At 40.7% G+C, this 25,001-nt stretch overlaps 1 protein-coding gene across 47 annotated transcripts in view; it reads left to right on the top strand.

Moving 5' to 3' along the window:
* LIMCH1 (LIM and calponin homology domains 1) overlaps positions 1-25,001 on the top strand; it is a 385,789-nt gene that overhangs the window by 189,686 nt on the left and 171,102 nt on the right. For 31 of the 47 annotated variants that reach the window (XM_081591125.1, XM_081591084.1, XM_081591077.1 and 28 more), the window contains one exon: positions 3,425-3,494. In XM_081591125.1, the coding sequence (XP_081447251.1) occupies positions 3,425-3,494 (70 nt within the window). Of the gene's footprint in view, positions 1-3,424; positions 3,495-21,892; positions 22,105-25,001 lie in introns of those variants that run through there. The other 16 variants (XM_081591248.1, XM_081591221.1, XM_081591032.1 and 13 more) reach the window with 5 other exon arrangements.

Below are 25,001 nucleotides of genomic sequence, written 5' to 3'. Positions count from 1 at the left end.
CATTTCTGCAATGTGAATTCAATGTTATCTTTTATTGTTGTGTACTGTAAATTGTGTATGGAACTGGAGCAATGTTTACATGAAAAAAAAAAACACAGCTGCCTTGATCTTGAAAATATTCCAAATATTTAAGAGCACTATGGCTTTTTACTTTTTAGTTCATTGTGAAACATTTTGATAGACATCACAGTGGAAGTTTTTTTGGTCTTTTAATTAAGGTCTGTCATTATAATGCTTTTTTTTTTTTTTTACAACTTCAGGTAACAGGAAAGATTTCTGCCAGTAAGTGTAATTCTACAAAGGATAAATAAAGTATTTAAGACTTTAAAAATCTAAACATGTATAGAAGAGGAGTTGGTGGATTCATCATTACTAAAAATAATACAACTCTTAGATATAGAAGACCAAATAGGTACCTTGTTAAGCAAGGACTTGTAATTTATGATATTTTTGGTAGGATATCTGTTATTTTTTCTACTTTGACTAATTAGAAACACAGGACCTGATACAATGGTACTTTATTCCATTAGAAAAATTTAAAAGTATTAGAGAAAGTAGTTGATCTAGAATGCTGTGAATCAAATTAGTATAAATGAATACTTACATGCAAAGTGTGGAGAACCATTTATAGAGAACTTATTATGCACAAGGCTCTGTGCTAGCTTCTCATGTATTTTGCCATATTTAGGCCTCCTTGACACCTATGCAATTGCTGCCATTGTTTTTCTATAACAGTTGAAGAAACTGGTGTTCATGGGCTTGCCCAAAGTAACACCCCCAGTGAGTGACCAAGCTAGACTTTGGAGTCAGTCAGTTGGACTTCAGAGCCAGTGCTCTCAGCCCCGCCCCACAGCTCCGCATCAGTCTGTCCACGGGTATTAAATAGGAAATAGGTCCAAACATATTGATAAGGCCTGCTCTCCAGAGTAAATTATTCAGCCTCCAATATACATTGCTAAGTGGAAAAATAAGGTGGAGAACGGTGCATGTTATATACTACACCTGTCTTTTTAAAAAAATTATAACTGTTTTTATATATTTTCTTTGGAAAGTCTTTAAGGTTACTTCAGAGATTAGTCTGGGGCCCCGTGGGATCCGGTGACAATGAGACTTAAGCTTTACTGGATATCCTTTGGGTTCCTTTTGAATTGTCAGCACCGTTGTTGGTTGGCAACCTTGGGATTTCCCAAAGTGAAATTCAAACCTGGTCCCCTGGTCTCCTTGACAAAGAAGGCAAAGAGAGCCCCCCGAAAGAGGCAGATAGCACCAGAGGTAGGTGGCAGGGTTAATAAGCAAGGAACTTACATATGATGCTTGCCTTGGGCAGCTGAAAGATGAGGAAAATCTTGCCAGAATCTTGAGTATATATAGATACTTTAACTAGGTTCAGTCACATATTCTGTCCAGGTAGTCTCAATAACACACTACTATCTCAAGGCCGAGTACTTGAAGATGGTTCCCACTGTGGGAACGGTGGGCAGAACATACAGGCCAAAGATGGGGCCATTTTGGGTTAACCGACAGTCATGTCCAGTCAATGACCTTTTTCAACAACTGCATATGACTACTATTTAAAACTGCATTTTAAAATGACACTGTTAAGAACTAGTAAGAAAATTAATATATCTTAAGAATTTTGTACATTTAAAATCTGCTTTTCAGGCATCCTATCTGTTTATTTTGAATCACAAGCTATGAGATGTTAGCCCTACCTAAGAGAATGCGTTAATCCGGGGAACTCAGATGCTGGGCCTGACTGTACCACTTAGTCAGGTCATCATCATCAGGCCTGTTTTCTAAACTGAAACATGAGAAGAGTGAACAAGTGCCTTCCAGACTGAAAACCCAATAATTTCAAGATAAGCTATGAAAGAACACTTTTTAAGAAGATTAAATTCATGGTTAAAATTAAGTGTATTCATGAAAGGAGTGCCATCTTGGTTCTCAATGGGCCAAAAGGCACTACTGTTTTGTGGCTGCTCTGGGTGTTACCTCTTGGTGGTAGCACTTAAGAATTGAGGTGAAAGTTTCCAAGAACAGGCAATTCTTAGTGTAAAACCAGAATATGCTATCGTAACCACTGTAGCAACATTTTTCCGTCTATCAGTACACAGTGGTGTCAAGGTCAAATATAGGCTGAATTCAAGACTAACTATTGGACTCTTTCAAAGCATCTTTTGTTACTGGTTTGTGGAAATCTGTTAAGCATAGGTTCTTCATAGTTTACTATAATTTTTGATTGCATGAATGATAACAGAGTTCAGCAAACTTTTTGGTAAAGGGCCATATAGTAAAAATTGTTTGATTTGTGGGCTCTAGCTTCTCTGTTGTAACCACTCAGCTCTGCTGTCATAGCACAAAAGCAGGAGTAAATAAAACATAAATGAATGGGCAAGGCTGTGTTCCAGTAAAACTTGTTTACAAAAAAGGGCATCGGGCCAGATTTGGCCCATGACTTATAGTTTGCCTACCCCTGAATTATAGAAAACAAACCCCTGCGCTAACATTCTCTTTGCCCTGTATCCTGAGATAAATTACCTTATTGCCTCTCCTCTAATTCCTGAGTGTAAGAATAGATGCCTCCATTCTACAATACCATACCTTCAATAATTCCTTTATGAATAACCCTAGTTGGCAAATGCTACAATTCTACCATGTCACCCTGATGCCAACCCTATTTTAGTTTTACAAGTTGCCTTCCTTACTTCTTTTCACTCTGAACTGACATTTCCTGAAGATAAACAATTATGGTTGCTTCTCTTGCATCCCTTTGTATTACCATTTTTACGTGATTTCAACCTTTACCCCCAAAATGTTTGGGTCACATATCTTTTATACCTAGGGAATTGTGGTCAGCATTGTTTCAAATCTGCAGGATATAATTGGTTAACCTCTCGCTAAACATATTCTTTCCTCTCTTAAGCGAAGCTCACCACATTTAACAAGCCACTCTCTTCAAAGAACAAGAAAGTCTGGAGGAAGAATTAATCTTGGCAAGTTATTTGCAAAGATAGATGTTGGTCTCTGAACTCAGTGCATCCCTGGAGAGACCTCTGCCTTAGCCAGGAGAATTGGGAAGCCGCCTTGGTGTGTAGCAATACCTGGCTCCCATCCTAGACAATTCCCTCCCAGCCTCAGTCCAGCTCACATCTTTGTCTTTTCCCCTGAAGCACCTCCTAGTTTCCATCCTTTCTTTTCTCCCAATATTTCCAAATTCTAAAACTTCACCTGCCATGGACAAACTTGATGTTGGCAAAGTTCTTCACTGGGATGCATGAAGGCTCACAGATTATTGAGATTTACTACATGCTTTAAATTCACTGCTTTTCCTATTCAGCAATTTAGTTGTAGCCCCGGATAAAGGTGATTTATGTGATCCATCTTGCTTTATGTCTCGCTTAACATTCTGTCTTTTTCATGACAGGTTGCTGAATGCTATAAAGCCAGGACTTGTTAAAAAGATCAATAGATTGCCTACCCCCATTGCAGGATTGGTGAGTATCCAGAATTGAGATTTATCTTCCAATATTCCTTTGCTCTAACCTAAGGGTCATGACAATGCCATTTATTACAGTTCTTTCCTGCAGTAATATTCCACATGAATGAGAATGCATTGAAGCCATTAAACTATGAGGTCACTTAAAAATGAAAGATTGCAGTTATGCCTAAATGGCATCTTAATCTTTGTGTTTTTCCCATGAGTGATAAGAATGACGTTCATTCTTAGAGGTAAATTTGTTTTGAGGTGAGAAGCTGGTAATTAAGTTGACCTGAGGGGAGGAATGTGATGGTAATTATGGTTTTCTCATTTCAGTTCTCTGCATTCCCCTGGAATGAAGGAGAGAAAGGATAATAAGAAAAAGAATTTCATGATGAACAAGCAGCATTTTCATGATAAATTACTGTTTTCAATCTTAAAAATCTACTTGCACTTAAGTACCACATTTGTAGACCAACTTTCTAAAGACATAATGGTCACTGAGGTGATTCTGTTGTCTGGAGAACTGTTAAGTAAATCCCTGGTTCTTCTGAACCTACCCAGCTAAAACCAGTAAAACTCAAATGTTCACATGTAGTCAGATGCAGGATTCTTCTTCATGCATTGATATGTTTCATAATTCTTGGCAACTAATTTTTATTGCTTAATTGTTACCTTTTGCTAATAAGAAAAAGGTGGAAGATCAAAAGGACAAACAAATCTTAGTTCTAGAAGCAACATGGTGCATATGTCTGGGCTCACACATGAGCCCTCACACACACACGTACATGTACAGGTACATGTGTGCACAGAAAGCTGAGGGTATGTGTGGCTTAGTAACAATGCTTCGACTGTTTTCATTGTGACTGCCTTCTGTGCCTATGGTCTTGCAAAAAACAATTAGAAAAATGTCAAGAATGTAAGCAGGCTCCTACTTAGACTCTGATGATTTGCTTCACAGTCATATGACAATGACTAATTGAAATTTGATGCAACAACAACAACAAAATTACATTTGAGAACTGTGGAGGTCATGTAATTAGGTACATGGTTTAAGCAAGTTGAATGAAATGGATTTTTTAAAACTGTAATAATTGGTATTTTTGCAGGTGCATTTTATTTCCCATACTGGTTAGTAGTACATTGGTAATTAGTTATTAAAAATCTTTCTGATTTCATTCGTCAGAATCATGTAGCCAAGTAAGTTAACACATAGATAGTTAAATTTGGAAAAAATGGATTTAAATAATCTAATTAAAAATCTGTATATTATGTATATTAATATTACATGCATTAATGTGTACATGTATTAGTTATTTTAAAACTTTTTATTAAATCCATCTCTCTCAGATGTTAAGGCCCTCGCTTTAATGATGCTGACAGATATCCGTTTGGCCCCAAGCATGTGGCATCTCCAGACCTTGGAAGTCTAATATATAATATTATAGGAACAAAACTTATAGCAAGAAGTCAAGGAAGGCACCAGTGAGACTCACATGGCTGCAGGAAGCAGCTCTCAGTCCAGAAGCTAAGGAGAGAAGTGTTTTATAAATATTAATTTAAACTGTGAATTGTAAATAATTTGAGCAAAATTAAGGGTTTGAGACACATGCATTGATGTTTATGTTGGTTTCTCCTAGCAGATCAAGCATTCTTCTTTACCTGTTGCCTCTACTTTGGAACAGGCAGGCCATGTGATTCAAGAGAACCAGGGGACCTCTGTTGCTTTACTCCTATTTATACCTCTAACTCTTCCTTCTTCTTTTTCCTTTTTCATTTGATTTCTTTTCCATTTTATCCTTTCCATCATTTCGCTGTTTTCCTGCTCTTTTCCAAGTAATGGTTTTCCACTTATCCCATCCTATATCACTTATATTTTCCTGACTGATTTGTTATTGTGATACTGTGATTTGTAATAAGCAATATGTATTTGCACATTGTCTGTTTCTGGCACAGAGCACCTAAAACCCTTGGAATTTCCTAAGCCATAAGAGCAATGGAAACATCTTTTGTTATAATACTTGGTCTTTTGTCATCAGTTCCTGAAATGGCTCCAGTTGTATAAAGGTGGAGGAGTATCTTGTTCTTTATAACAAGCTCCTTTCAGCCCCATCTGAATGAGGTAACTTTTGGGATGTCCCCACAATGGGGGCTGGTTGCCAGGGGAACCAACCTCATGATGAGAGAGTTGGAAATTTAAGTCCCACCCCACTGACTTCCAGAGAGGGGAGAGGGGTTGGAGGTTGATTGAGTTGCCCATGTCAGTGATTTAATCAGTCTTGCCTATATAATGCTGCTGCTGCTGCTGCTACTAAGTCACTTCAGTCGTGTCCAACTCTGTGCGACCCCATAGATGGCAGCCCACCAGGCCCCTCCGTCCATGGGATTTTCCAGGCAAGAGTACTGGAGTGGGGTGCCATTGCCTTCTCCGCCTATGTAATGAGGGCTCCATAAAAAACCAAAAGGATGTGATTCGGAGAGTTTTCAGATTGGTGAACACATGGAGATCCCAGGAGAGTGGCATACCCAGACAGCATGGAAGCTCTATGTCCCTCTCCACATACCTTGCTCTATGTACTTCTTAATCTAGCTGTTCTGAATCCTTTATAATATTCTTTATAATAAACTGATAGACCTAAGTAGGTGTTTCTTTGTATTCTGTGAGCCACTTTAGCCAATTAATCAAACCCAAGAAGATCTTGAGAACCTCTGATTATAGCTCGTTGCTCAGACATCCAGCTGACAACCTGGACTTGAGACTGACATCTGAAATGGGGGCAATCCTTTTTTTATTAATTTTTTTATGGGGACAGTCTTAATGGGACCGAGCCTTGACCTGGGATATCTGACACTATCTCCAGGTAAAGAGTGTCAGAACTGAGTTAACTGCTTGGTGGTGTTGGAAAAAACACACAATGGAGTTATCTTTAGTCCAAAAAAAAAAACTTACCTATGTATAATTGATTACTGCCCATTCACTCATGATTCCTTAATCTACAGATCTGGTCAAGCTCTTTATTTTTTTTCTCTTCTCCAATTACAACCAGTTCAGCATCTCCAAAAACCAGTGCACAAGTTGGGATACCAACAAGAAACAGAACTGCTACCCTTCTATGCCCTTTCCCCATCCTGTTAATGTTCTTCTAGAGTTTGCTCTTCAGATCTATCGTCTGCTTCCTTTCTACACTGATGTTCCTGTCTGTCTTCATGACCTCAACTCTTTCATGACCTCAACTCTTCATAGCATTGACCCAAGTCATCACTTTTCACCAAGTTTTTTCTCCTGAACTCCAGGTCTCTTGTTCTGTGTATTAGACAGCTCCGTCTGGATGTCCTACTGAATATCTCAAACTGAACATATTCAAATTAGACTTAAATGACCACTCCTGCCCACTGATGTCAGTAAAGGCATCCTAAACATGCAGTTGCCCTAGTTGAGCTATTAAAGAATATGGCAACTTTCTTCAGTCTGTCTACTTGTTTGCATTTCATTGGCCACTAGATAAGGCCTAGAGCAGGTCTTCCTCATCTCTTACCTAGACTATTACCGTCAACTCATAGGTCCTCAAATGTTATTCACTATCATGTATGAAGCCCTTTCTCACGACACATCTCTCTCTTCTCTTCTTGACTAAATCTTATTTACTTATCAAGACCCAATGCAAAATCACCTCCTTTGTGAAGCCTTTAGTGTTTATGGTCCATATGATCTCTTTTATAGAATACTGTTAGCATCTCTTGGTTTATGAGAAAATGAGTTAATAGAGACAAAAAAGACAGCTGTATTGAAATATGATCTGGGGAGTAAGATTTTTGAATAACTATTGTTACTAGTTTGCAGTTAAAGGTGTATAAATGATTTAGTATTCATATTTAAGCACTGTAGCTTTAAGATCACACAAACAGTAAAAACTGAGATGGATCCAAAGCCCATGCTCTTACTTACCAATGCCTATAATGGGTGCAGTGATAACAGGTGTCCTAGGGATGCACGAAGAAGTCACAGCATCACCCTGATGGAGTATCTACCAAAATCTTTAGCCTACATCCAATTCTGAGGAAAAAAACCAGACCAGTCCAAATTGAGGGACATTCCATAAAACAACTGGTGTACATTCCTTAACTCTGTCAGTGTCATTGAAGACACCTCCCCCGCCCCTCCAACTGTTGCAGATGAAAGGTGGCTAAGGAGATATGACAGCCAAATGCCATGTCTGATCCTTGACTGAGAATGAGCAACTGTATTAGACATTTTGGGACAGTTGGGGAAATTTGAGTGCAGATTGAATATTAGATAACAGTGTTTCCTCAATGTTGAATTTCTTTCACATGTTAACTATCTTGTCAAAGACAGTTGTGGATACAGGGGAATATTCTTGATGTTAGATGAACAAAAGCTAGAGTCTTTAGACGTGAAATGGCACAACATGTACAACTAATCCTCAAGATGTTCAGCAAAAAGAGGTTTGTGCATATAATGTATCATTTGATATACACGTACACATGGAAAGATAGAGGGAGGGAAGGGGGAGAGAGAGGGACAGGAAGGGGGGCAGGGAGAGAGGGGAATGTGGTAAATTTTGTACCTAGATAAAGGATATACAGTTGTCATGGTACTGTTCTTGCAAGTTTTCGGTAGGCTTGAAAATTTACAACATAAAACATTGCAGATTGAAACATTAATTCTCTTATCTGTTTTGAGAAGGAAAAGGGACTGCACGTGAGCAGTAGATTTGAAGGTAGCAGAGACTATCTTGGATGTGTAGAGCTGCAACCTTTTGTGTGAATGTATTCTTCACATGACATTTCTTCCACACATATTTGTGATACTCGGGAAAGAACAAACAGCATTCCTCAAGTGCATCTACAGACTTCTAGGTTGGTTTGTACTTTGTCAGGGAATTGACAGGTCACTGACCGTCTACTCATTAAGCAGTCCTTAGTAGCAGGGGCCATGGAGAGCTAAGAAGTATGGCCAGAGGGATCTCCATGCCTGGAACCCATGCCTGTGTGACTTAATGGCCTGGTGCTGAGAAAAAGCCATTAAGATGGCCCAGCTGCTTGACTTGAAGATAAATAGAAAAGTGTGTTTTCACATAGCAATCCCAAATTATAAACATGTGTAGATTTACAAAGGCATGAATAGGTGTATTTTAGCCCCTAGGTTGAGCTGTGGTTACAAAGAATTCAGGGGTGAAGGTGTTAAAACAAAGTAGTTGAAAATCATTTCCTGGCAAGAATGCAGAGACCCTGGATCTGGGTCTGTGTTTCTTCTGTAACGATTGCTGACACACGCAGCCGCATGGTGACTGCCTGCAGATGCTTGCATTCTTTTTTAGGTGTGAGTGACACTGTTAGCTGTTGCCAAGGAGAAAGACCTCAAGTTTAGGTCTTTGGCATAGCAACAACTTTTAAAAATGCTGCCCTTTATTCGGCCAATTTGACAGTATTGTGTAATCAAGCCACATCCTAAAACTCAGTTTAATGGTGGTTAGAGATCATGGTAAATTCTGTTTCATCCAGAAACATCAGACTCTGTGCAGGAAACAAATCCTTGCTTGCAATAGGAATTTGGACATTAAGTCTTTTCTCACCTGGATTTAAGTTGTAACAGCCAGTGTGTGTGTGTGTGTGTGTGTGTGTGTGTGTATAATTGGAAATAGGTATTTGTGTGTTGTTGTGTGTGTGTGTGTGTGTGTGTAATTGGAAATAGGTATTTGAGGATTCTGCCCTTAGGTGCTGAACCCTCCTAGGGCTGTCATGAAATATTTGCTTGATCTTGCATGTGAATCCAAGAGGATGAAAGCAATCAGAGAAGAAAAAGAATTTTACTGCAGGAAGGGCATCTTAGGTATATTTGTTTTACAGATGAAGAGGGGTCCATAGAAGGGAAGAGCACACAAACAGTAAAAGCTGAGATGACTCTGAAGCACAGACCACCTTTCTTTGTGGTTATATTCCTCACAAATATTCCCAGTTGAAAATGGAGCTCATGTAAATTTCAACTATTTTACCTCTTGTGAGAAAGACGGGACAAACAGCAAAGACTCACTTTTTCAACTCCTCTCTTTTTTTGTGTCTCTGCTGTCCAACATCTTCAAAATATCTTTCCAAGCTCTGTGAAAGGGCTCACTTCACCCAATAAATTTTGGGAATTTGCAACTCACTGAAGTTCAGTAGGTTCTAGCAGAAAGGTAACTGGTAGAATTGTCCTACCATTAGTTACTCTGATCCACTCAAAAATTTATTCTTTAGGAAAAAAAGGTATTTTTCTAATCAAAAGATAAGATTTCAAATATGCTTAGAGCTGAGTTTTGTCAAATGGATAAAAATGTAAGTTCCCATAAACTCTGTGGACTTTAGGAAGCTTTCAAAAGGTATGTGCTTTATTTTATGAAAGTGATACCAGAGCAGTTGATGTTTCATTTTTTGAGAGAGGTCAGAAAAGGAGGAATGATGAAAAGGCAGTGGCAATTTCCACATTATGAGAAGATTAAAAAAATATTGTCTTGGACAAAGGCAAACATAGGAAGCTATTGAAAACTGAGCAGTATGAGTGAAAGGCCCTTATTTAAACTTCATAATTTTAGGAAGATGACAATGCAATAAATTTGAGTCCCGGATGTTTTCAGTGTCTACCTGCCAAGAAGTGGTTTCCTGCAAATCCTAACTGGAGATTAGCTCTTGTCTGTCTCAGTTCATCCTTATCAATGTCTTATATTTTAGGTTTGTATTTTATAGTTTCATTTAGAAATTCTAGTTTACCTTCCCTGCAACAGTTTTCTTATGGGTTCCCCCAGGAAAAGCTGGTCAGGGTTCTGATCTCTGCCTCTGTTTTTCTTCCAGTCAAATGATTGTTTCAGGCCAGGAAGGAAGCAGAGAAGCAAAGAGGGAAGCCAGGGGTGTAAGTCACCGTAATGACAACCATCATATTAATATATTAAAACCTACCTGTGTACAAGGTGCAAGGTGTATCCTTCTTGATCTTTACAATTGCCCTGTGATGCAGTTATTGCTGTGCCTTTACTATAATCTCAGGAGACAAGGGTGGTAAGAAGTGGGTTACCAGCTTTCCAATAAAAAAGAGGTGATATGGAGATTTGGACTCTGATTCATCCAGCTCTAGACTCTGTCTTTTCTACTGTGTTACACTGTCTCCATGAGGCCTTATAATAGACCACTAAACCTCAGCACTCCTGAATATTTGTTTGGAGGCAACAGTCTCTAAAGAGATCTCATGTTTTTAGAAGACCACCTCTCATCCCTCTCATTTAAGATCTATTAATTTCATCAAACTGAGGCAGTGGTGTATTTTAAAGAGCCCTGTAAATGTAAGATTTCTACTGTCCTATGAAAGCAATTTCCATGTGGCTGCACCTCAAGCATCATAGTCATTGAAGCACCAGTTCAACAACTGATGTTAATAGGGGAACTTTAGACATCTTTACTGTTGTTGTTCAGTCACTAAGTCATGTCTGACTCTTTGCGACCCTGTGGACTGCAGCATGCAAGCTTCCCTGTCCTTCATTATCTCCCAGAGTTTCCTCAAATTCATGTCCACTGAGGGTCTTTCCAAAAAATGTCATAGAGTGATTCCATTCTAACATACAATAAAACTTCCTAAAATGCCCTCCTCTTGCTCTCCTTTCTCTGTCTTTCTGTACACACACACACACACACACACACACACACACACACACACACACACACACACACACACACACACACACACACACACCCTCTCATACTTGCCAGCACCCCCTACAAATCTTTCCCACACCAACCACCTGAGGTTGTCCAGACTCACACTGTACTGGCTCTTATCTCTCTGCTCAACCTTTTCTCTGCCACCACTACCCCTCCGCCTTTTCAGGTGCAAATCAATCCAGCTAGACTCAGCACCTTTCAGTGCCTCCCCAGAATCAGAATTCTGATCCAGGACAACAAAAATTTGGGAAGATGGAGATGCAATTCTCCTTCATAGGCAGGCAGAGACCAGAGACTTGGAACACACCCAACCTGTGTGTTTTTCCTGAGGCAGTTGCATGGTGTGATGGGAGTAGGGGTGGGGGAGGGTGTCTCTGGAGGTGGTCTTGCTCTTTCTTGGGAGCCAAGTGGAAACTGGTGTTTGAGTGATGCTCTGTACGTAGGAGGTACATTTCACTGAGGGAAATGAAGAGATCTTGTAAAGAATCTCAGCCAAAATTGAATTTAATGACACACGTTCCTTTATCCTCATCCCTGGCACAGTGAGAGAAACCTCAGTTGTGTTTTCACACCACACACAGAGGCATGCTCAATTTGCTACTCTCAGGTTTGGTGCCAAAACCGAGCCCAAGCAGGAGTGGTGGTTAGCCTTTTAGTAGCTTACATAAAAAAGTGCAAACTGGAGGGGAAAACAGCAATAAAACCCATGCGCTCCTTGGTACACTTGATCCTGCATTCAGTTAAATGGTGGACTATGAACCTAGGGGGGATTTCTTTGTTCAGTGCCTCCCAAGTCAGCATGGCTTGTGTGCTGCCAGGGGTAACATTTTCCACAGGTACCTTCTAAAAGTATCGATTGTTTCAGGTCCTTTCAGTTCAGTTCAGTTCAGTCGCTCAGTCGTGTCCGACTCTTTGCGACCCCATGAGCTGCAGCACACCAGGCCTCCCTGACCATCACCAACTCCCAGAGCCTACCCAAACTCATGTCTGTTGAGTCTGTGATGCCATCCAACCATCTCATCCTCTGTTGTCCCCTTCTCCTCCTGCCTTCAATCTTTCCCAGCTTCAGGGTCTTTTCAAATGAGTCAGCTCTTCACATCAGGTGGCTAAAGTATTGGAGTTTCAGCTTTAGCATCAGTCCTTCCAATGAACACCCAGGCCTGATCTCGTTTAGGATGGACTAGCTGGATCTCCTTGCCATCCAAGGGACTCTCAAGAGTCTTCTCCAACACCACAGTTCAAAATCATCAATTCTGTGCAGCTTTCTTTATAGTCCAACTCTCACATCCATACATGACCACTGGAGAAGCCATAGCCTTGACTAAACGGACCTTTGTTGGCAAAGTAATGTCTCTGCTTTTTAATATGCTATCTAGGTTGGTCACAACTTTCCTTCCAAAGAGTAAGCGTCTTTTAATTTCATAGCTGCAATCACCTTCTGCAGTGATTTTGGAGCCCCAAAAAACAAAGTCAGCCACTGTTTCCCCATCTATCTGCCATGAAGTGATGGGACCAGATGTCATGATCTTAGTTTTCTGAATGTTGAGCTTTAAGCCAACTTTTTCACTCTCTTCTTTCACTTTCATCAAAAGGCTCTTTAGTTCCTCTTTACTTTCTGCCATAAGGGTGGTGTCATCTGCATATCTGAGGTTATTGATATTTCTCCCGGCAATCTTGGAGTGTGTGCTTCATCCAGCCCAGCGTTTCTCATGATGTACTCTGCATATAAGTTAAATAAGCAGGGTGACAATATACAGCCTTGATGTCCTCCTTTTCCTATTTGGAACCAGTCTGTTGCTCCATGTCCAGTTCTAACTGTTGCTTCCTGACCTGCTTACAGGTTTCTCAGGTCCCTTATCTTGTCAGATAACTTTATATAAGGGCTTCCCAGGTGGCACAGTAGTAAAGAATCTGCCTGCAGTGCAGGAGATGTGGGTTTGACCCCTGGGCCAGGAAGATCCCCTGGAAAAGACAACCACCCCAGTATTCTTGCCTGGAAAATCCCGTGGATAGTGGAGCCTGGCGGGCTACAGTCCATGGTTTACAAAGAGTTGGACACAACTAAGTCACTGAGCACGCACACATACGACCTTATATAGCTGTCCACTGCATATAAGGAATAAAATTCAAACAGCTCAGAAAAGCATTTAAGGCTTTCTCTGAGCTAAAGGAATGTTCTAGGTATATTGCCCACTACATATTATCACTCTTAGGAACCAGAATTACAGTTAACTTACTACCTAAACCAAAAGACTTGGCACACAGTGAATACAGAAATAAAAGTGTATCAGCTGGTGAGAGCCATTCTCCACAGTGAGTTGGACCAGGAGAATGCTGATGGCCACCGGAACAGGCTGGCTTGTGGTTGTCTGCTGAGTGCTTGGACCAATAAGTTAGTCCCCTTTTCCATATTGTTTGAGTACTTGGGAAGACTCAATAAGAGGTTTTTTGTTTTTGTTTCTGGTTCTTTCCACTTATCCTGTGTTTATTATCTGTTTTCTGATTTTCTTGTCTGGTGAGTGTATATTAGTTATCCACTGCTGTGAAGAACCTGCCTGCCAGTGCAGGAGATATAAGAAACTCGAGTTCAATTCCTGGCTGGGGAAGATCCCTTGGAGAAGGAAATGGCAACCCACTCCAGTATTCTTGCCTGGAAAATCCCATTGACAGAGGAGCCTGGCGGGCTACAGTCCATAGGGTTGCAAAGAGTCAGACATGACTGAAGCCACTTAGCATGCACACGCACATGCAGTGTAACAAACTACCTCTGAATTTAGTGGTCTAGAACTAACACCAAAAACGATGTCCTTTTCATCATAGGGGACTGGAATGCAAAAGTAAAAAGTCAAGAGATCCCTGGAGTAACAGGCAAGATTGGCTTTGGAATACAAAATGAAGCAGGGCAAGCTAACAGAGTTCTGCCAAGAGAACTCACTGGTCCTAGCAAATACCCTCTTCCAACAACACAAAAGGTAATTCTACACATGGACATCACCAGATGGTCAATACCAAAATCAGATTGATTATATTCTTTGCAGCCAAAGATGGAGAAGCTCTATACAGTCAGCAAAAACAAGACTGGGAGCTGACTGTGGCTCAGATCATGAACTCCTTATTGCCAAATTCAGGTTTAAATTGAAGAAAGTGGGGAAAACCACTAGACCATTCAGGTATGACCTAGATCAAATCCCTTATGATTATGATTATACAGTGGTTTTCTGAGGAGGCCTTACTAATAGCTGAGAAAAGAAGAGAAGTGAAAGGCAAAGGACAAAAGGAAAGATATATCCATCTGAATGCAGAGTTCCAAAGAATAGCAAGGAGAAGTAAGAAAGCCTTCCTAAGTGATCAATGCAAAGAAATAGAGGAAACAATAGAGTGGGAAAAACTAGACATCTCTTCAAGAAAATCAGAGATACCAAGGGAACATTTCATGCAAAGATGGGCACAACAAAGGACAGAAACAGTATGGACCTAACAGAAGTAGAAGAGATTAAGAAGAGGTGGCAAGAATACGCAGATATGTACAAAAAATATCTTCATTACCCAGATAACCACGATGGTGTGATCACTCACCTTGAACCAGACATCCTGGAATATGAAGTGAAGTGGACCTTAGGAAGCATCACTACGAACAAAGCTAGTGGAGGTGATGGAATTACAGCTGAGCTATTTCAAATCCTAAAAGATGATGCTGTAAAAGTGCTACACTCAATATGCCAGCCAATTTGAAAAACTCAGTAGTGGCCACAGGACTGGAAAAGGTCAGTTTTCATTCCAATCCCAAAGAAAGGCAATGCCAAAGAATGTTCAAACTACTGCACAATTGCACTCATCTCAAACACTAGCAAAGTAATGCTCAAGATTCTCCAAGTTGGCTTCAACAGTACTTGAACTGAGAACGTCCACATGTTCAAGCTGGATTTAGAAAAGGCAGAGGAACCAGAGATCAAACTGCCAACAACCACAACAAACTGGAAAATTCTTAGAGAGATGGGAATACCAGACCACCTGACCTGCCTCCTGAGAAATCTGTATGCAGGTCAAGAAGCAACAGTTAGAACCGGACATGGAACAACAGACTGGTTCCAAATTGGGAAAAAGGTACATCAAGACTGTGTATTGTCACCTTGTTTATTTAACTTATATGCAGAGTATATCATGTGAAATGCTAGGCTGAATGAAGTACAAGCTGAAATCAAGATTGCCAGGAGCAATATCAATAACCTCAGATATCAGAAGACACCACCCTCATGGCAGAAAGCAAAGCGGAGCTAAAGAGCCCCTTGATGATAGTGAACGAGGAGAGTGAAAAAGCTGGCTTAAAACTCAACATTCAGAAAACGAAGATCACGGCATCTGGTCCCATCACTTCATGGCAAATAGGTGGGGAAACAATGGAAACAGTGAGAGACTTTATTTTCCTGGGCTCCAAAATCACTGCGGATGATGACTGCAGCCGTGAAATTAAAAGACCCTTGCTCCTTGGAAGAAAAGCTGTGACCAACCTTGACAGTATATTAAAAAGCAGAGACATTGCTTTGCCAACAAAAGTCTGTCTAGTCAAGCTATGGTTTTCCCAGTAGTCATGTATGGATGTGAAAGTTGGACTATAAAGCAAGCTAAGCACCGAAGAATTGATGCTTTTGAACTGTGTTGGTAGGCTGCAGCCCATGAGGTCGCAAAGAGTCGGACATGACTGCGCGACTTCACTTTCACTTTTCACTTTCATGCACTGGAGAAGGAAATGGCAACCCACTCCAGTGTTCTTGCCTGGAGAATCCCAGGGACGGAGGAGCCTGGTGGGCTGCCATCTATGGGGTCGCACAGAGTCGGACACGACTGACACGACTTAGCAGCAGCAGCAGCAACTGTGTTGGAGAAGACTCTTGAGAGTCCCTTGGACTGCAAGGAGATCAAACCAGTCAATCCTAAAGGAAATCAGTTCTGAATATTCATTGGAAGGACTGATGCTAAAGTTGAAACTCCAATACTTTGGCCACGTGATGCGAAGAACTGACTCATTTGAAAAGACCCCGATGCTGGAAAAGATTGAAGGCAGAAGGAGATGACAAAGGATTAGATGGTTGGATGGCATCACTGACTTGATGAACATGAGTTTGAGCAGGCTCTGGGATTTGGTGATGGACAGGGAAGCCTGTTGTGCTGCAGTGCACGGGTCGCAAAAGTCGGACATGACTGAGCGACTGAACTGGAGTTAGTAGTCTAAAACGTTTACTATTGCACAGTTCCTGTGGATCTAGAATTGGACTTAGCTTAGTTGGTTTAGAGTTTCAGGATGTCCCACAAAGCTGCCGTCGGGTATTGGCTGCTGTCATTTACGACTTGACTAGGGAAGGATCTGGCTCTAAGCACACTCAGGTGGATAGCAACAAGATTTGTTTTGTTGCAGGATGTTGGCCAAAACCATCTTCAGTTCTTTGCCATAAGGGCCTATTTACATAAAACAACTCACAGTGTGACAGCTTGCTTCATGAGAATAAGCAAGCAAGAAGAACCAGAAAAAGAGAGAGATACTGAGAGAGAACAGACAAGATGGACATCACAATTATGTATAACCTAATCTCAGAAGTCACATTTCCTCACCTTGGCCATATTCTGTTGATCAAAAACAAGTCACCAGGTCTAGCCCACACTCAAGGGGAGGAGACTGTGCAAAGACCTGTGTACAGGAAGAAGGGATCACTCGGAGGTATTTAAAAACTGCCTCCACGGTGAATGAAATGCTTGTCCTAATCTGCTGAGAAATGCAGGGCATGGATTTCTTATTCTCCTGAAAAAGTGTCCTTTATAGTTATAGTACTTTAACAATAAGACAGTTTTCCTTGGACCACCTCCCTTGCATGACATCTAAGCTCCATTTCCCAGTTTTCATATACACATATACACTAGAAAGAGATGGTGTGTTCTCTCTGGCCTTCCAAGTGAAGATCCACTATGGCTCAAGACATAATTCCATAATTCCAGCCTTTCAGGGGATCCCCTTCTAGAGGCAATAAGGTCTAATAGAGGGAGACTCTGAAATAGTAATGAACTGTTAATATGCAAGGAAGAACAAGGAATAAGTCTCTGTTTGAGAGTAAGAACTTTGGAAGGTATGGATTCTGAATATACTGCGAAGTCACTTCAGTCACGTCCGACTCTGTGTGACTCTATGGACTGTAGGGTAGCCCTCCAGGCTCCTCTGACTGTGGGATTCTCCAGGCAGGCATACTAGAGTGGGTTGCTGTGCCCTCCTCAAGGGATCTTCCCAACCCAAGGATTGAACCCACATCTCTTCTGTCTCCTTCATTGGCAGGCAGGTTCTTTGCCACTAGTGCCACCTGGGAAGCCTGGGATCTAAAGACGCATCTACAGTTAGAGAAGACCATTGGGGTTGGAGAAGGACGGTCTGGCCTCAGAGGAAGGAATGAGAACGGCTTTGAGCACAGGAACCTGGGTCTTGTCTAGGAGTGGCTTTTTGTATGTGTCTGCAGCTGGAGCCCAGGGTCCCTGAAAGAAATCAGTACTGTGAAAAGTGGACCAGGAATAGTAGGTTGAGACAGAAATGCTATCTGGAAGTGTTTGGGCTCATATACAGTAAGAGCTACTGCAAACAAAGGAATCTTGTGTTCCAGATAACTTTGGTGGCCATGTGGAAATTAGATTATGGGAAGAGACCAGCAACCAAAATCAGTTAGGAGACAAGTAGTCCAAATGAGAGGTAATGTCTCCTACTTAACCTTAGTAGAAGCCGTGAGAGTGGAGATGAGGACATGGAATTTATGATTCTATGTTTTTCACTGACAGTAATGTGTCCTTAATTGTAAGACAAACCATTTAAAAAATATATAGCTAATTTTTAAAATTCATCAATTAAATTATAACACAGTGTTAACATACCAGCAATGGAAAGATGCATCATTATTTTAGAGGTAAAAAAATTGTACAACTTGGAATTAATGAAATATAATAAATAATCTTAGGAAGATGACATCTACATTTTGGATTTCAGCAACTTGGCAAATAGTGCTGCCAGTAATAGACATCATGGGAATGGGGGATGAGAAGGGGGTTCCAAGAGAAAAGATGAATTCTATTTTGGATGTATTGAGTTGGCTACCTTTAAGAGATATTCATGTACAGATGTCTGGCAGACAATTGGAAAATGTTGGTTTGGAACTCATGGAAAAACATATAAGAAATTGGACTAGGTTAATGAATGGCTGATTTTAAATTTAAATCCTTATCCTTAAGTATATATGAAGATGCATTATTTCTTTTTCTATAAGCACAAACTTTGAAGTTTTCCTCCCCCACAAATTATAGTCTGCTCTTTGTAGTGTTTGACTTTCGTTGGAAGGGGAGATGGGGGAGGTTGGGATGATGAAAGAAGTTTGAGACCACAGGAGGAGTCATTAGCAGTTGCACTTAGATATGGAAATCATGAGAGATAGTAACTTAGATCTTCACATAGTTAATAGTTTATTGAGATGTAATATCCAACCAATCTCATACCCTCTAGCCTTTCTTATACCCTTGATTCTTCACTCTTAGTGCTTGATAAGCAGATTAATTTGCCGCCATAACAAAGTATAGCAGATTGGGTGCCTTAAAGGAGAGAAATGAAATCAAGCAGAGGCAGGGTTGGTTGCCTCTCTCCTTAGCTTGAAGATGGCAGTTTTCTCCCTGGGCCTTCACTTGGTCTTCCTTTGCAGTTTGAATCCTAATCTCATTTTTTAAAATAATGACACCAATCATACTGGATTAGTGCCTGCTTTAAATGACCCAATTAAACATAATCCCTTCTTTGAAGTCACTACCTCCAAATACAGTCACAGTTCTGAGTTACTGGGGGTTCTGACTTCAACATATCAATTTGGAAGGGGACACAATTCACTCCATACCAGTGAGTGAGCCTGTCAAGGACTGAAATTCTTATTCACATGTGTTATGAATGCCTCGACATGCTAGTTGAAGTCTAATATCCTCTTTATACACCACAAATTATTTTTCCACACTTGTTTCCATAATTATTTTATGTCTCTGCAGAGGTGGAAGGTTATATATAGAAGTGCTGTAAAACTTTTTTTTCCTGTCCCCCCACCCCCACTTCCTATCTGGGGGTGGGGGGGACACATTCTTTGAAAAAAGAAACCACTTATTCTCCCTTATCGTTCATTGAACAGCGTTTAGCAAAGTTTGTGACATTACATCAGTTCCTTACTTTTTTCCCCCTGAGGAACAGACCTTCACTTAGGAACTGTGAGGAAAAAATATACATAATAGCAGGAAATACATATTTCAGCCCAAGTCTTACTTCTTTTTTTCATAGTCATAACTTTCCTAAAGAAGGAATTTCTGTGGAACTAATTTAAAGCCAATTCTTCAAACCCAGATTCATAGGGATTCTGTGGTTTGACAACAGGAAAAAAACTTGACCAAATACCTGAAAGTATTGTATGGTAGAGTAAGATCCTGCTAGGTTGAAATAAATTCTCTTCAAATATGCCATCATCTGAGATTGTTTTGTAGGAAGTTTGTGTTGGCAGGCACCTCAAAAGAACTTGCTGGACAGCTCTTTTGTAATTAGCTTACTTCCTGCTAAAATTTTAGGTCTGCCTTCATCTCAAAGTGGACGCAAAAATTAGTTTCCCTCTTTGTCATTTTCTCTACAAAATAAAATATGGTATTTCTGAGTAAATAGTTTGTTGTTTATCTTTTTGAAAATTAACTTTATTCAGTTTAAAGTTTTGATTTGACTTAAATATTTTCCCTATATTTAATAAGAGGATGATTGATTGATGTCATGGCAATGGTGTTTATCTCAGCGGTCTTCCTCCCCAAAACCCATAATCCCCATCTAACCGTGAGAGAAATATCAGACAAACCCAAATGGAGGAGCAGAATCCTTGACCAGCACTTCTCAAAACTGTCAAGGAAAGTCTGAGAAACAAGAAAAGTCCAGAAGAAGCTTAAGAGAAATAATGATTATAATATGGTGCCTTGGATGGATCTTGGAACAGAAAAAGTACATTAGTGGAAAACTAATGAAACCCAAATAAAACCTTAAGTTTAGTTAGTGGCAGTGTACCAGTGTTTGTTCATCAGTTGTGATAAATGGTACTAACCACTGTTGAGTAATATCGAATACCAGAACACAAGTTATAATGGACTGTCTTTGCAATTTTCTGTAAATCTAAAAACTATTTTAAAATAAAAAGTTTGCTTGAAACCTAGACTGATTGACGATAAACATAAAATAGAACATAATGCAAGGATTCTATAAAATAGGCAATGAAACACAGAAGTTATTAATAAATATTAAATGTCAGCCCACCACTTGATGTATTGATATCCATAAATGGCAGGATACCAGTGAGTCAGTGGACATATCAATCTAATAAACTTTTATAGATGATGAATGGGCTGTAAACACTGTGTTTTATAATGTTTGAAAATTCCAAACAGTAAATCCACACACAATGTTTCTGCTCACATATTTCATGATCCCCGTTTTTTAGAATCTGCACAAAGAAATATTTCATGCCCTTTAGGGAGGTTTAATAAAAAACAACAGGTGGGAAATGGGTTTTGCAGTAGCATGAACGGCCATAACCATAAATACTAGTACCTGAGAATTACCCCAGCAGAGGATTGTAAACACATTAATCATTCGATAGTGCAGAAATTCCATCCTCAGATGTCATCTCAGTTTCAGGCACAAAGATGAAATGCTTCCATTTAAATTCAAAACCCTGAATGGATATGATGATCCTTTATTTTCATGGGGAATCACGGAGTGAGTTCCCTGGTGTCCTCATCTATAAAATGGGATTGATAAATCTCATCTCAGGATCCTGGGATTAAATAAGATGATATATATAAAATGCCTAACATGGTAGATGGTACCTCATCTGTTTTCAACATATTGTAGCTGTGTTTATTGTTTATTATATTCATGATTTTTCTGATAGCCTTAAAATTTCATAACTAGAAGCTGTTTAAAGGGTTTTTTTAAGTTTTTTATTTTATATTTTACTTTAATTGGAGTATAGTTGGAATACAATGTTGTGTTAGTTTCAGATATACAACAAGGTGCTTCATTTATACATATTCATATATTCATTCTTTTCCAGACTTTTCCTCACATAAGTTATCACAGAAAGTGAAAGTGTTAGTCACTCAGTCGTGTCTGATTCTTTGTGACCCCATGGGCTGTAGCCTGCCTGCCAGGCTCCTCTGTCCATGGAATTCTCCAGGCAAGAATACTGGAATGGGTAGCCATTCCCTTCTACAAGGGATCTTCCCAATCCAGGGATCGAACCCAAATCTCTGAGTCTCTTGCATTGCAGGCAGATTTTTTACCATCTGAGCTACCAGGGAAGCCCGGTTGTCACAGAATATTGTTCCAAATGAGGACACTGAGACTCAGAGGGCAATGACTTGCCTGGGGTCATGAGGCTACTTTCTTCCAGAGCTGGGACATGAACTCTCCTCCCTCAGGTCCTAGGGTCCTACTGCAGATCCAGGTTTACCCATTGCACTGAGTGCTGACTCTGCAGCAGCTGCTGTCACAAAGCTCCACTGCAGGATCACCCTGGGCATCTCTACGTCTAGGGGATTCTGTCCCCCTTCCTCAGTGGGAGCAGAACTCTCCGCCTCCCTCCCCAATAGGTGTGGCAATCATGCTCTCTTCCAGTTAGTTCTCTTTCACTGCATCAGCATTTCAGCTGCTGCAGCCTGCTCAGGGCAGAGCAGGGTTTGCTGTGCTAAGGACTGTTTTCAGAAAGGGGATGTAAGGGCACTTCGGCACACTGCTGTGTGGGGGCTGACTGGAGCACCCAGGACAGATGCCGTACCCGCCTACCAAGTGTGGGTATGCTGGAGTTGTATGTGGACTATGAGGCCGTGGAGGGGTAAGTAAAATCCATTATGAGAAAAATACAATGATGGGTGTCCATGAGTGGAGGAAGGAAGCTATTTAGATTTTATCCTTTTAGTTTTTTTGAAAACATTCCTTTGTATACACTTATGATATGGCTAGAATACACCAGAATTACTTTCCTATGGAGTTTACCTTGTCTCCTGATATTTTTACCACCTGTTGCTTTTAATGAAGTTTTCTTATTGTCTAAGGAAAGCATTATTTTTTTCTTTCGGGGTGTGTCATGGAAGGCACATAGACACAATAGTCAAAATGAAGAGGATTTCTCAAGAGTTTTTGTGAATTAAAAGCAACTTGGCTACATCTTAAAAGATGTATTCCTCAGTAGCACATGGTGTCCTGGGGAAGATGTGATGGCATACCTGTGAGTGGTTGTTTCACCCGAGTTCCCCTCACATTCTGCTTGCTTCCACTGCCCTCTTTGCTTTCTGAAAATGTCTATTTCTTAAAATGAGGAGGGAAAGAATTGAGGAGAAAATTGAGAGGGGAGTAGAGGATGGTGAGTCTGGGGTCAAAGGCTACTCGTCTCAGCTCAGCCCACTCTTGTCCTTCAGAGTAATATTTACTGCAGGCTAGAGAAGGGCTGGAGGTTAGTTCTGAACAATTCTCTAACAAAATCCTGTCAGAACTATCCGAATACTAAACGCTTCATGGCACTGGTTATCTAGGGGAAGGAAATTTTCCTCAGTCAAATTTATGAGGATGGGTTGAAAACAAAGCTGAAACAGAGCCTGGCGAATCCCCATGGCAAAATGATTCATCTTTGTGGAGTTGGAAAATCTATTTTTATCACCTTTATTCAGCCAGCTCCTTAATTTCATTCCCTTGCTGAACGCCTGCTATTTCCTTCGTGGTGCTGAATAGCTAAAATGTGTCGGAGTCTGAGCTCTCTTCGGGCTCTTCCCAGCCGGGCTGATTCAATAGCCTGAGGAGAAGGGGGTTGTTCTGCATGGCATGGGTGGGTGCAGAGCAGTGTGAAGGTCAGGTCACACAGAGCCACACGCTTTTACTCAAGGTGCATGCCACTGCACTCTCCTGCCTTTTGTGTCAGGTAGTGTAGAGGATGATTGTTAGCCACTCAGTCATGTCCGACTCTTTGTGACCCCACGGACTGTAGCCCACCAGGCTCCTCTGTCCATGGGATTTCCCAGGCAAGAATACTAGAGTGGATTGCCATGCCCTTTTTCAGGGGATCTTCCTCACCCAGGAATCGAACCCAGATCTCCTGCATTGGAGACAGATTCTTTACCATCTGAGCCACCAGAGAAGCCCAGAGGGAGATTGGGTGACCATAATTCTTGCTGAGAAGACCTTTCCAAGGGTGGGAAGAAGGGCAGAAATCCAGCACCTCCATGCGGTTTGCCTTTATACTGTGAAGCAAGCATGAAAAGGTTGCCAATACCCTCAATCTAATAATAGAATGGAAACACCATTCTACTCATTTCCCTGTCTCCGTTTAGGTTTCTGTCTATGCCATTTCAAATTGCTGCACATTTCACCGGCTCTTGCAAGAGTCCCATGTAATGCTAAGAAGATTGGTGATTGTTTACAATAATAAAGTTTAAAAGACAAAGATGAAGGAAAAGAACTGGTTCTTACTAAGTTTCCTTGTCTAACTAAATCTGCCAGCTTACTGTTTGGGAGAAGTGGCAAAGGGCGGTTAGAAATATTGACTATTATATGAACAATGTTTGTAGCTGAATGGGGGTGGGATTTTTGGCATCTGGCAGAGTAGGCACTCAATATATATTTTACAGAATGGATGGAAGGTTACCATTCCTCACAGCCTTCTTAGCTTCCTTAACCTTACCCTTAGCCTTCTTAACAGCTGTCCTTCAGGAGACAGTGCAGAGTGGTCATTAGGAACTGGCATTCTGGAGGCAGATGGCCTAAATTCAATTCCCAGATTTGCAACTTCTTAGCTGTGCTCTGTGGCAGGTTACTCAGTCATTTGAGGCCTTTGTTTCTTTGTCTGTAAAATGGGGATAATACAGTGACTACTTTATATAGTTTTCAGTAAATAAGTCAATATAAAAGTTTAGAATTTTTCCTGTAAGATGGTTCAAGACGTGAAGAGGAAAAAAAAAAAGCAGGAGGAGGTGGTTGAGGAGGATTGGTTATCGGAATGAATTTGGGAATTTTTGAGATTTTGACCCTTTTTGGTTCATTCATTCCCTTAAATCATGATGCCAGTGATTTATAAACCTTCCTTAGTTCAGTAGAGAAAATAATTTGAGAATAGGAATAAAATGGAATTTAGAGGAAAAAAAATTACTTCCAGTCTCTCAATAAATAGTTATTGAGCTCCTCCTGCTCTGTGCAAGGTACTAAACGTTGGATTATCGAGTGTTGAAACTAATCGTCATCGTCCTTGCTCTCATGGATGCTACAATCTAGACTCTTTGGGGCATTATGAACCTATTGACTCAGCTGATGTGTTTCTTTTTCTCTGTTCAAAAGATATGTTCAGTAGACGTAAAAGGACAATCAAACTTAGCTCCCAGTAGTGAGTGAGGGTGAGGAAGTAGCCAGAGAGTAATGTGGGGCTTCCCAGGTGGCGCTAGTGGTAAAAAACCCTCCTGCCAATGCAGGAGACGCCAGAGACTCGGGTTCAATCTCTGGGTCAGGAAGATCTCCTGGAATGGGAAATGGCAACCCACTCCAGTATTCTTGCCTGGGAAATTCCATGGACAAAGGAGCCTGATAGGCGACAGTCCATGGGGTGCTAAAGTCCATGGCGTCACAAAGAGTCAGACATGACTGAGCACTCACACACTGTGTATGGAATGGCGTTCAGAGCCCAACTCAAAGGCAGTATGAAGGTATATATATACCCATGCTACATATGCAAGATATGCAGCATGGGCA

This window comes from Giraffa tippelskirchi, chromosome 1, assembly GCF_054371585.1.
Source record: "Giraffa tippelskirchi isolate mGirTip1 chromosome 1, T2T-mGirTip1v1.2.pri, whole genome shotgun sequence".
Classification (NCBI taxonomy): domain Eukaryota; kingdom Metazoa; phylum Chordata; class Mammalia; order Artiodactyla; family Giraffidae; genus Giraffa; species Giraffa tippelskirchi.
This window is presented reverse-complemented; position numbering and strand designations above follow the sequence as displayed.